Genomic DNA, 13,512 nt, shown 5'->3' with positions numbered 1-13,512 from the left:
CATACATAAATCAACAAGGGGGCACACATTCCCCTCAGCTTCGTAATCTGGCACAAAAATTGATAGTGTGGGGCATGAAGCATTTCCAGTCACTACGGCCAACGCATGTCCCGGGAATAATGAATGTGGGGGCAGATCTCCTATCCAGGGGGAATCCCCTGTACGGAGAATGGACTCTCCACCCTCAGGTAGTGAGTCAGCTGTGGGAGAGGTTCGGCTGAGCGGCCGTAGATCTCTTCGCCTCGCACGAAAACACGCATTGCCCACTATTCTTCTCGCTGGCGAGAGAAGATGCGCCTATGGGTGTGGATGTGCTGGCGCACCCGTGGCCAAACGCACTGCTTTACGCATTTCCTCCGCTGAGTCTGATCGTACCTACACTAAAAAGAGTAAGGGAATGCGGTTACTCAGTCATACTGATTGCCCTGAACCCGCTTGAGCGTTGCGGGTTTACCTCTGAGCGTGATTGAAACAATTCAGAACGCAAGGGTGGCTTCAGCGCGTTCTGCTTACGATAGGAAATGGAATGTGTTTGAGCAATGGTGCATTCACAGACACATAGTCCCTTTTCTCTGTTCTGTTGCGGATGTGTTATGCTTTCTGCAGGAACTTTTGTATAAGGGCAGAGCCTTTTCAACAGTTAAGGTTTACCTCGCTGCAATTTCATGTGGGAGTTGACAGGAAGACCATAAGTCAACACCCACTCATATGTAGGTTTATGAGAGGCGCGTGGCGTTTAAACAGAGATTCTAAGCCTCTGATTCTGCCATGGGATCTGTTTGTGGTCCTTAATGCGCTATCTCAACCTCCTTTTGAACCTGTAGATAGTATTGATTTGAAGCTCCTTTCATTAAAGGTGGCTTTATTATTGGCTCTTTCAACCGCAAAGCGGGTTAGTGAGCTTCACGCTTTGTCAGTTAATAGCCCCTGTATGCAGTTCGCTATGGATTACTCGAGGGTAACTCTCAAAACAAATCCGGCGTTTGTGCCTAAAGTGAGCGAGTCAGCTCTTGCCTGCAAACAGGTGGATTTACTGGCTTTCTATCCACCTCCTTTTTCATCATCGGAGGATGAGCGGCTTCACTGTTTGTGCCCTGTCCGTGCATTACGTCACTATGTGGACAGAACGAAAGCACTAAGAAGGAGCAATCAGCTATTCATTTCATGGGCTGATCCTCATAAAGGTAAACCTATTTCACGTCAACAAAAGGTTTACGTCACTATGTGGACAGAACGAAAGCACTAAGGAGGAGCAATCAGCTATTCGTTTCATGGGCTGATCCTCATAAAGGTAAACCTATTTCACGTCAACACCTGTCCCACTGGATAGTGGAAGCTATTATATCAGCTTATAATAGCTTGGGTCTCTGTCCAGAGGGCCTAAGGGCCCACTCTACCAGGGGTATGGTGACCACTTGGGCACTATTTAAGGGCGTGTCAATGCAGGACATTTGAGCGGCAGCAAGCTTGGGCTTCACCTCACACTTTTGTCAGATTTTATAGACTGGATGTCACAGAGCCGTCACTGGCTCATTCCGTTCTAAGTGTATTTTTAAAAAAAACCTTGTTAGGGAGGTGGTTTTTGTTTGCACGTATTCCCGCTCTATCTGGAGAATAGTCAGGTTTTTTTCTTGTGTGTTCTACATCACTGAGTTGTTGACATGTCTGCTTCGGACAGCATATCTGCAATATGGTAGTTGCCTATATGTTTGAAAGTGAACCACTGTCACTATGGGAAATGCCTCAGGCATGACCAACCCTGGAAGCACCAATTACACTACATCTGTCAGTTGACAGACCAATCACTACAGTGATGTGGGAGTCCCGCCTCCCCTGGATTCTAAGCCTCTGATTCTGCCATGGGATCTGTCTGTGGTCCTTAATCTCAACCTCCTTTTGAACCTGTAGATAGTATTGATTTGAAGCTCCTTTCATTAAAGGTGGCTTTATTATTGGCTCTTTCAACCGCAAAGCGGGTTAGTGAGCTTCACACTTTGTCAGTTAATAGCTCCTGTATGCAGTTTGCTATGGATTACTCGAGGGTAACTCTCAAAACTAATATGGCATTTGTTCCTAAAGTGAGCGAGTCAGCTCTTACCTGCAAACAGGTGGATTTACTGGCTTTCTATCCACCTCCTTTTTCATCATCGGAGGATGAGCGGCTTCACTGTTTGTGCCCTGTCCGTGCATTACGTCACTATGTGGACAGAACGAAAGCACTAAGGAGGAGCAATCAGCTATTCGTTTCATGGGCTGATCCTCATAAAGGTAAACCTATTTCACGTCAGCGCCTGTCCCACTGGATAGTGGAAGCTATTATATCAGCTTATAATAGCTTGGGTCTCTGTCCAGAGGGCCTAAGGGCCCACTCTACCAGGGGTATGGTGACCACTTGGGCACTATTTAAGGGCGTGTCAATGCAGGACATTTGAGCGGCAGCAAGCTTGGGCTTCACCTCACACTTTTGTCAGATTTTATAGACTGGATGTCACAGAGCCGTCACTGGCTCATTCCGTTCTAAGTGTATTTTTTAAAAAAACCTTGTTAGGGAGGTGGTTTTTGTTTGCACATATTCCCGCTCTATCTGGAGAATAGTCAGGTTTTTTTCTTGTGTGTTCTACATCACTGAGTTGTTGACATGTCTGCTTCGGACAGCATATCTGCAATATGGTAGTTGCCTATATCCCATAGTGAGATACCGAGCGAATGTTTGAAAGTGAACCACTGTCACTATGGGAAATGCCTCAGGCATGACCAACCCTGGAAGCACCAATTACACTACATCTGTCAGTTGACAGACCAATCACTACAGTGATGTGGGAGTCCCGCCTCCCCTATATATATATATATATATATATATCGCCGCCAGCAGTCCCCACTTCATTTTCAGCATATCTCTTCTCCGTGCAACTGCAAGGAGGGAAGTGTGGTGAGATACCTCACTCATGTTATCAGACAACCGGGGTTACGTGAGTAACCTAACGTTTCTTGAACAGCAAATCAGAATATTAAACTGAGTTCTGAAGGAACATGTGACACCGAAGACTGAAGTTATGAAGCTTAAAATTCAGCTTTGCATCACAGGAATAAATTATATTTAAATATATTCAAATAAAATAAATTATTATTTTAAATTGTAATATTTCACAATATTACTGTTTGTTTTGTATTTTTGATTCAAAAATGCATCCTTGGTGCAAAAATGCATCCTTGGTGAGAAGAAGAGAATTTAAAAATTTTTTTTTTAAATTAATCTAACTAAAAGCTAACAAAGAGCTCTTTGTTGAAATGTTTGAATGGAACCATTTAACTCAAATAATACTGGGCAATTACTGTATTTCCAAAGATCTTTTATTTGGACAAAAAAAATCATCTGTATTCCCTATTTAGCAAACATTCGACCAAAAATATACAAGTCAGAATCATAACAGACAGATGAGGAATCTGTCATCTACTGATAAATCCATCTCAGAGATGACTTCAGGCCTGCAGACTCACAAATCAGCCTCCTGGTGGATCTTCTCTTATGCCAAATGATATGAGTCTTTTGAATGTGAAATACCTGTTTGACAAAAACGCTTCAAGTCTTTAGATGAGTTAATACCAGACTCAGACCAGCAGAGGTCAGTGTCACCGTCTTTTACAAGCGAAGCTGATTGCGTCTTTAGGTCTGTATGTCAGACAGGGGGTCGACTGGCTCTTTGTTGGTCCTGGTGTTCTCTTACTGGCCGAGCTTTTCCTGGGTGTTCGCTCTTGCCGAGGAACATGAATGGGTTTCCAGGGAATGGGGTTGACGAAACTCGGAGCTGGATAGTTCACATTGTTATAGTTGCCTGAAAGTGAACAAATTAAGTTCGGCTTTGAATCTCGATGTTACATACTTGCCAGAATCTACAGTGTGGATATTTGTGTTTGATATTATGGACATTTATGTCCGCCATTATGTCTGCAACTTTCTATCTCACAATTCTAAGGATTTTTTTCTCGCAGCTCTGAGAGAAAAGAATTGTGAGATATAAACTCAGAATTGTGAGATAAACTCACAACAGCAAGAAAAAAAGTCACGCTTGTTTCCACCACAGAACAAAAAAATAAAAAGGTAACTGCATATTTTTATATCTCACAATTCTGAGTTTTTTCCCCCGCAATTCTGAGATTTCCAAATTGCGAGGGAAAAAAGTCAGAATTGTGATACATAAACACAGAATTGCGAAATATAAACTCGCAACAGCAAGAAAGTTAAGCTTGTTTCCGCCACAAAATAAACAATTCTCACAATTCACTTTTTTCTCGCAATTCAAAAAAACAAAAAAGCTTATTTCTGTCACAGAATAAAAAAGTAATTGTGACTGAGTGCAATTCAGAACTGCAAGAAAAATGTTTGGAAGAGCTCATGACATGGATTTTTTTATTTTATTTTAATATGTTCCTTGAGGTTTACTTGTAATTTGAATCAAGTTTTTTGCACAAAAAAAACTAAATATGTAGAAAAATTATTATTTTCAACCCTCATTCGGAACCTCTCTCTAAAACAACCTGTTTTAAGGGGCGGGTCCTTTAAGGCTTCTCAGTAATCGGCCACTGTTATGATTGGCTAACGTCATTGCATAGAAAACAGTATCAATGCCCCCTTGCTACTGCATGTAAGTGTTTTGACAAAATGATCAAAATAAAGCGGTCATTTCCAGAAAAAGCATTATGAAATGATTTACTTATGGTTTGTGATGCAGCTGCAGTCAGATCTACTACCGCTTCATCTTTCAACAAAATGTTTCTTTGTGAAATCTCCAAGACACTGTGCCTCGTTTACAAAGCAAAATCCTCAGACACGATCCAGGATGCCATTAAAAATAAACTAAATAATAATAAACTGTGACACAAATAAGCTTCCACACTTAGGGAGCTTTACACATTTTTCAGTGTTTGTGACGCACAAATCTGCTGCTAGTCAAACGTCTGGATGCACCTGCTCATTCTTATGATTATTTTACAGATTCTAGAATAAAACTGAAGTTATTAAACAGTATGGGAATTTGTTGCTCACTCACCGGCTGAGGATGCTGATGACTGTCGGCTCAGTTTTCCTTTTGTTTTTACACCTTCAAGCCACTCTTTAAAGCTGTCCTCTGCCTTTTCTTTGCGCTCCCTCTCTTCTGCTTCTCTTCTGGCTGCCTCTTCCTTTTAAAGAAATAGTTCAGCTAAAATGGTACATTTTATGATCATTTACACACCCTCATGATATTCAATGGGAATAATGTTTTGAAAAAAATTTCCACGCTGCTCTTTTCTATACGTTTTCTCGCCAGACAGACACACACCTTCTCTTTTAGCTTTCTCTCCGTTTCTTCTTGCTTCTTCGTCCGCAGCCACTCCTTATATTTCTCCTGAGCTTTCTTTTCAATCTCAGCATGTTTTTTCTCCTCTTGAAGCTGTTCTTTGCTTTTCTTAAACTCTATGGACATTCTCTCTTTCTTTTCCTAAGTACAAAACCACAGTAAAATCATGAGAAGGGGCTTCAGGAGATCAGACCCCATTCTAAAAATAGTAATAATAATAATAATATATAATAATAATAATTTGACAATTATTGTACATTCTGGGAGTTTTACAGAGATCATCACCTGTTCTCTTTTTATTTGCAGCCACTCTTGAATTTTGCAATCGTTGACAACTTTCTTCTTCTGCTGTTTTTTTTCCTCCTCTTTCTGTTTTTCCTTCAGCGTAAGCTCCTGAAATATAGACCTTAATGTATATATTTCACCAGGGTTTTACCATATACTGTGATAACTATGACAAAAACTATTGATTTAAATATGTTTTCACCAACTGAATAATCAAAGCAATTAATTAGCAAATTAATTAACTTGAAATAAAAATTTAAAACAAGTAAAACATTATATTAATATTTATTTATTATTTATGAAATATATAGACAATACTGTTCAAAATACTTTTTTATGTTTTTGAAAAAAGTCTGTTATGCTGACATTTATTTGATCACAAATACAGTAAAAACAGTAATATTGTGAAACATTATTACAATTTGAAATAACTTTTTTTTTTATTGTAATATATTTTAAAATGTAGTTTATTCCTGTGATGCAAAACTGAATTTTCAGCATCATTACTCCAGTCTTCAGTGTCACACGATCCTTCAGAAATCATTCTTATATGCTGATTTGCTGCTCAAGAAACATTTCTCATTATTATCCATGTTGAAAACAGCTGTGCTGCTTCATATTTTTGTCATGATTCTTTTTTTCAGGATTCTTTAATGAATAGAAAGTTCAAAATAACAGAACACTTTTAATGAAATTAAAGCATCCTTGCTAAATAAAAGTATTAATTTATTTATATATATATATAACTTTGAATGGTAGTGCATATAAAAGTAAAATAAAAATGTCTATGTATCTAAAAACGGCTGAGAATAATGATATTAACATAAAATATCCTTATACTGTAACTACTCATGCAGTAGTGCTATGTACCTCCATGGCTTTTTGTTGCTTTCTGATACGCTCCTCTTTGGCTTTATCCACAATCCACTGCTCCCAAGCACTCAGTTTGAACTGCACATTTGACGATCTGTCTTCCAGACCTGTTGTGTCCACCTCATCCCTGCAAATAAGTTAGATTTTATGACTCGAGATGACTGGTGTGCCGGTTTGTTATAGTGCGCGTCTCTATTTCTTTTACTCAACACCGCTCACCTGCATGGAGAGCCTGGTGCGACGTCTTCACTTGACGTGACGGTGACGTTGTGAACGGGCTGTGGCTGATCTGACTCCGGTTCCTCCTCTGAAAGCTCAAAGCTGTCGTGATAGATGGGTGACAGCAGCGAGGACGTCGAGTCTCCGGTGGACTCCAGGCTCCTGCTGCGCTGCAGGACGCTGCTCGGGACGCTGCTCGGGACGCTGGGTCTGGACTTGAGCGGGGTGGAGGTCAAACTCTTGGAGGAAGAAGATGGAAAGGTCGACATCATCAGCAAACCTGCGGACACAGAGAAACATAAGTTAAACAAAACCAGGAGATCCCTACAAGAAAGTACTGTGGTGTTACCATGGTACAATCACAGCAATACTATAGTACTTCTATATATGTACCACAGTATTTACATTGGTACTTAAACACACTATTAATCAGAATCACAATCAGAAAGAGCTTTATTGCCAAGTGTTTACACACACAAAGAATTCGTCTTGGTGTTAGGAGCTTCCATAGTGCAGACATACATATAATTATGGTAATAAAAACACTAATGATGAAGAGAATAGACAATAAGTTATAAATAACAAGGTACCATGTCCAAAAACAAGGTAGCCGTATTGTTTTGGACTGCAGACATTTATGGTTTAACGTACTTTACATATTTCTAAAAGGTTTTTAATGATATGGCAACTAAACTATGTTGCTTTTAAAATAGAGCCTGTAAACAAGTTTCAAGAGAACTGAACTAATACATTAACTTTGTGTTAACCCGTTTTTAAATCACAGCTGCACATTTCGACAGACTTTAAACAGATAATGCGTTTAAACGGCTAAATTAGATATATAAGTGTATCGTCCGTTTAACTAACTCACCATTTAGTCCGTTTAATCGCACAATATTCCGTTGAATCGCTTTTGTTTTGCTTGATTTGTTCGAGCGGCTTCCTCCGTCAAGCTCCGCCTCTTTTCCCCTGAACCCGCCCACTCAACACGTCAATCATACCAATCGTGAAAAACGATTGGTTGCGCCGCTGTAACCATGTACGCTGATGACGGAAGCCTGTTTCCTAGCTACGAGGCGTCAGCGTCATAAAGCATGTAGAAAACACGCGTTGGTTGCTTTATTCTTTTTATTATGATCGATGTATTCAGAATAACAACAGCTTAAGATATCATAGCGAAAAAAAGAAATAAAGACAAAAACCGTTTAATAACTAATAATACTTAATAAACTTATACTTATACTTTTCGTTAAATTCTTTCTTGCTGAGATTATATAAACTCATAATAAAAATAATAAGAACAACAAATTTCTTAAGGACCGTGATCTTATATTTTTTGCTGATTGAGGCATCCTTTGTTTACCTCTGTATATTTTCCCTTTGCTTTTTTTAATGTTACGTGTAGCCTATTTCAATCCATTTTTTTCTTTGCAGTATAAAAAAGAAAAACCTTTAGTCACAGTAAAAAAAAAACTTCATAACAATTACGTTTTTTAACTAATTAACATACACTCTAAAAAATGCTGGGTTAAAAAGGGACAAACCCAGCTATTGGGTTGTTTTGAACCCAACAGCTGGGTCAAAACAACCCAACCGTTGGGTCAAAACAACCCAACCGCTGGGTCAAAACAACCCAACAGCTGGGTCAAAACAACCCAACAGCTGGGTCAAAACAACCCAACCGTTGGGTCAAAACAACCCAACCGCTGGGTCAAAACAACCCAACAGCTGGGTCAAAACAACCCAACCGTTGGGTCAAAACAACCCAACAGCTGGGTCAAAACAACCCAACAGCTGGGTCAAAACAACCCAACCGTTGGGTCAAAACAACCCAACAGCTGGGTCAAAACAACCCAACCGCTGGGTCAAAACAAACCAACCGCTGGGTCAAAACAACCCAAGCCTGTATGCCTATTCTAGTCATAGTTGTCATTACAAAGTTCCTGTGTGCATCTGTTACTATCGTGACAAAAACCACTGCAGAGATCATCCCCAACATTAGGCTCATCAGAGAAGCATGCACAAAATAGAAAGTGTCCAGCTGAGGTGTCATGTATGTTAAGAGAACACCAACCTCTGGGAATGTCATTTGTGACCCTGGACCAGTCATAAGGGTCAATTTTTCAAAATTGAGATTTATACATCATCTGAAAGCTGAATAAATAAGCTTTCCATTGATGTATGGTTTGTCGAGATACAACTATTTGAAAATCTGGAATCTGAGGCTGCAAAAAAATCTAAATATTGATTCTAATATATCTTATATATCCTTAGCAATGCATATTACTAATAAAAAAAATTAAGTTTTAATATATTTACAGTAGAACATTTACAAAATATCTTTATGGAACATGATCTTTACTTAATATCTTAATGATTTTTGGCATAAAAGAAAAATCGACAAATTTGAAAATACATACAATGTATTTTTGGCTATTGCTACAAATATTCTTGTGCTACTTATGACTGGTTTTGTGGTCCAGGGTCACATTTATCTCCCAAACCCTGCAACAATATGAGCCGCCGTCCTGGATCCAAAGCTCCTATGTTGTAATGTGATTGGGGTCGGAGGCATTCAGCCGCTTCTTCATGTCTTCTTTAACAAAATGATATTTTCTGTCGACTATAGTCTGAGCTTTGTTTTTACTCCCTGCACCACTGAACTCTGGGAAAGTGTGGCAGATTGAAAACGCTCATCAAATCAGCACTGTCACCCAAAGCAACTGTGATATTGATGGGATTGAGAATGGAACAAACAAAAATGTTGGCATCATTAAATCTCTCTAATTGTGAGTAACAGGCGTATGTTCCAGTGTGGGTCGCAAGAGGTGAGGAATGACCAAAGAGTAGTTATTGGTCGTCGCATTCAATGTTTCATGTAATTCTTCGTCTGATCAACAGGGAGTAAGCCAATGTCCTCAGATGGGGAACCTTTAGATAATGCATTGTCTATTTTTCCTCCTTCTGAGCACAAACTATCACATGAAAGCGTATTTTCTCCATAAGCAGCCCATTCTTTCTGCATTCAGAGAAATACTCTTGATTTTTTGAAATATTAATTATGAAATTTGCATTGTTAAAATGTCTTAAGATGTAATTGCTCACAACCTGAGACTTGTCCGGATTTAACCCATAAACAGTGACTTCTGCGACTTCATCCATGCAGGAGATCTGAAGCACAGCCGGGTCACCCTTGGTAACGAACGCATAGAGAGGTTCTTTTGTGTTCTTTTGTTTATTCGGAGCATCAATAAAAAGAAAACTGTCACAGCCAGTGCCATCTTCTCTCTGTATGAGTTACAGTTTTTGAAAGCCTTTTTGAAAGTTAGGATTGCACAACATATCCTCTCAAAATATTCCGGAAATCAAAAAAAAAAAACACTAAGATTTAAGCTGCTCAAGCTGACAAGTACTCCCAAGAACAAAAGTTATATACTGGTATCTATGCGTGCCTGCATTAATTTCCATGTATTCTTAAAAAAAAGGTTCCACACTCTTAAAAATAAAGGTTCTTTATTGGCATTGGCTCCACGGACAACCTTTACCATCCATGGAACCTTTCCATTCCACAAAAGGTTTTTTATAGTGGAAAAGGTTCTTCAGATTGTGAAGATGTTTTTTAAGAACTGTTCACAGAAAGCTTCTTTGAAACCCAATATATAAACCTCCTTTTGGAACCTTTATTTTAAAGAGTGCAAAATGTTTTTTTTGCAGCAATGCTATAGAACAACCATTTTGGGTTCTCCAAAGAACCTTTCAGTGAACTTTTTTAAAAGAAAGAAACTTTTTCCACTATAAAGAACCTTTTGTGGAATGGAAAGCTTCCATGGATGTTAAAGGTTCTTCATGGAACCATCAATGCCAATTTAAATTTAAAAATATATATATTTTAAGAGTACGTAACTTTTCCAATGCACAAAAATGTTCTTTATAGTGAATTAAAAAAGGTTCTTTAGATTATGAAATGCTCTTCACACTAAGAAAATAAGGTTCTTTAAAGAATTGTTCACTAAAAGGTTCTTTGGGGAACCAAAAATGGTTCTTCCATGGCATCACTGTGAAAAAAAACCTTTTGGAACCTTTATTTTTAAGAGTGTTGCAGCCATGACCATTTTAGATGGGTTTAACCAGTTACTCATAAACTGCTTCTATAATGATATTGCACTTCACACTCTCCCTTTTCCTCTGTTTATCAGAGAATTAAACATGATAACATGATATCTCACATCCTACATTTTATAAAGTAAAAGGCTTCTGAGGATTATCAAGACAAATTCATAGGCCCTTTTTCTAAAAACGATCCTATACTCACATTTTCTTCAGTAAAATTCCTATTTCGTTTCTACTTACCAATTATACATTTTTCACTTTAAGAACATTTTAATCTAGTGAGAACATTTCCACCCATTTCAGTTACTTACTGATGAATTTACAAAAACAAGACATTTGAAAGATTTTAAATTACCTATCTATCTATCTATCTTATAATGCTCATGACTGGGAGTTTCGCATGAAGGCGAAATTGCGATATAGGTCGCTGAGCTGACCAACAGATGAAGTATTATAATAGCAAGCTATATTTGTAGTTGTGTATTATTAATGCACTATGTAAGGCGTTTACAGTTTACTTTGACTGGTTCCCCATATCTGGACTTTGAGGGAACATCAAATCACTTTGTTTCCACCAACATTATTAACATTCACGTAATGTACAGAACTGCAACCTCACAGTGGTCACCACAGTGGTATGTGGAATGCTTCGACCCACAGGAAAGAAAAATCACAAATGATATCGCTTTACTAGACAAGATTGAGGAACAAATTGAGGCTTTTGCAAATTTCCAGTAATCTCATGTTTCTCCTCTAGAGAAGATCAAATGATCTGAGCTGCTCTCCAACATTCATTCTGTAGTCTTACTGTATGTCAACTACTGACTCCCAAGACTGTTAGGAGAAATTTGATATTTAAATAAGACATAACTGAGATCTCTATTAAATTATCTGCACTGCAAAAACATTGTCTTGGAAGGAAATATGAACTGCACACTTAGAGTTGTGCATCAAATGCAGCAACATCAGAGTCATGTTGTTTTCACATCACTGAAAAAAAAATCTGGTGTAGGATTTCCTTTGAAGCAATTTTCACTCAGAAATTGATAGCAAATTTTACAATTAATTACAAAAGAAATGGCAAATAAAAAAAAAAAATTTGATTTTGAAAGACTGAATCTATATTTTCTTGTAAAATGTATTGCAATAATCTTCAAAAAAAAAATCAGTTTTTGCAGTGCACTAGCCAAGGGCGCAGAATTTAATAGGGATGCTCCTGACATGTCCCTACTAATATCCAGCGACTACTAAATTGTCCCTATAGCAATCATTTTGATCAAACAATTAAATATATCACTGTTGTTTTAATTTTGGCCGCATCTGCAATAGGTCATACCATTGATATAACCTGAGAATTTAAAGTAAATATGCTAGAAAACTGCACATATAATACATGGGCAGAGTTGGAGCGCGGATCGTGGATCACAAATCATTTGATTTAGATCGGAACTTCGGAGCAGGTTCGCGAATCATTTGATTAAAGACAATTAAAGATTTCGGAGTGGATTCTCGAATCTTTTTGCGAATTGAATGATTCGTGATCCATGCTCCAAGTCCTGATCTGAAATGATGGTTCGCACATCATTATTGAGATGGGAACTTCGGAGCACAGATCGTGAATCATTTGATTTAGATCGGAACAGGTTCGCGAATAGGTCATACCATTGGATAAATGGTATTTTATTTATCGCGTTTTTTTCTTCGCGATGGCGCTGACGTTGATGGCTGCCTCTGTGGAGTGCTCCGCAGTTGTTTTTATGTTTTTGTTAGTTTGTCCTGTCTTTAGTTATATCCCTGCAATCAGTTTCACCAGAGACGAATTGCTGGACATTCGGACGTACACACCACCCGATATTTCACCGGTTTCGATTATTCTGATGTTTTGCTGGACATTGTAGTCGGGGGAGCTGCGGCGCTGATCAAGCGCTTCAGGACGCGCAGACGGGGGAAGAGAGCCGGTGTAGTGCCGAAATTTGCACCCTGCCAGATTATGCACCCCCTAGTATTGATAGGTTTAGGAGTAGGTGTGGGGGAGGGGTTAGGATTAGGGGTGGGGTTGCGATTAGGCAATCAGGTAGCGACTTCAACGAGGGGGTGCATAATCTGGCAGGGGTGCAGAATTCGACACAACACCGGCGCCCTCGTGAAGCTCAGGCAGCACGGATTCAGAGCACCGTTGCCTAGCATCCATCTGGCGAACCTCCGCTCTCTACCCAACAAAGTAGACCTGCATCAGGCTGGGAAGACTGAATCTGCAATAGGTAAGCAGCTTGGTGTGAAGAAATCAACTGTGGGAGCAATTATTAGAAAATGGAAGACATACAAGACCACTGATAATCTCCCTCGATCTGGGGCTCCACGCAAGATCTCACCCCGTGGGGTCAAAATGATCACAAGAACTGTGAGCAAAAATCCCAGAACCACACGGGGGCAGGGGCGTAGATTACGCGGGGGACGCGGGGGACAGTTGTGTTTACGACATGTTGAGGTTTTAATGGAGCGATGTATATAAATGCAGAATGATTTAAAATTAAAAGAGAAGATAGTCTATACATGACGTTCACGTTTCCATGGCAATCAGTCACTCTGTCACGTCATGACACGCCCTAGCTCGCATCCGCGGTCTCGCGCTGTATCCAACATTCATAGAGCTCGCGATGAGTTCAAAGCGACAAAAAACTCTTCACTC

The 13,512-nt window shown here is 39.2% G+C and overlaps 1 protein-coding gene across 2 annotated transcripts in view; it reads right to left on the bottom strand.

The window, feature by feature from the left end:
* Positions 1 to 3,333: 3,333 nt before the first annotated feature.
* Positions 3,334 to 13,512, bottom strand: part of LOC107551420 (coiled-coil domain-containing protein 34) — a 17,669-nt gene continuing 7,490 nt past the window's right edge. The window contains exons 1-7 of one of the 2 annotated variants that reach the window (XM_016233008.1): positions 7,585 to 7,716; positions 6,714 to 6,993; positions 6,492 to 6,621; positions 5,622 to 5,729; positions 5,319 to 5,477; positions 5,049 to 5,178; positions 3,334 to 3,833 (exon numbers count right to left, since the gene is read on the bottom strand). In XM_016233008.1, coding sequence (XP_016088494.1) covers positions 3,631 to 3,833; positions 5,049 to 5,178; positions 5,319 to 5,477; positions 5,622 to 5,729; positions 6,492 to 6,621; positions 6,714 to 6,985 — 1,002 coding nt within the window. In that variant the 5' untranslated portion in view covers positions 6,986 to 6,993; positions 7,585 to 7,716 and the 3' untranslated portion in view covers positions 3,334 to 3,630. Of the gene's footprint in view, positions 3,834 to 5,048; positions 5,179 to 5,318; positions 5,478 to 5,621; positions 5,730 to 6,491; positions 6,622 to 6,713; positions 6,994 to 7,584; positions 7,717 to 13,512 lie in introns of those variants that run through there. The other variant, XM_016233009.1, reaches the window with a different exon arrangement.

The sequence above is a fragment of the Sinocyclocheilus grahami genome, unplaced genomic scaffold (assembly GCF_001515645.1).
Source record: "Sinocyclocheilus grahami isolate Dianchi unplaced genomic scaffold, SAMN03320097.WGS_v1.1 scaffold423.1, whole genome shotgun sequence".
NCBI lineage: Eukaryota > Metazoa > Chordata > Actinopteri > Cypriniformes > Cyprinidae > Sinocyclocheilus > Sinocyclocheilus grahami.
The sequence above is the reverse complement of the archived record's forward strand: the minus strand, read 5'-3'. Positions and strand labels throughout refer to the sequence as shown.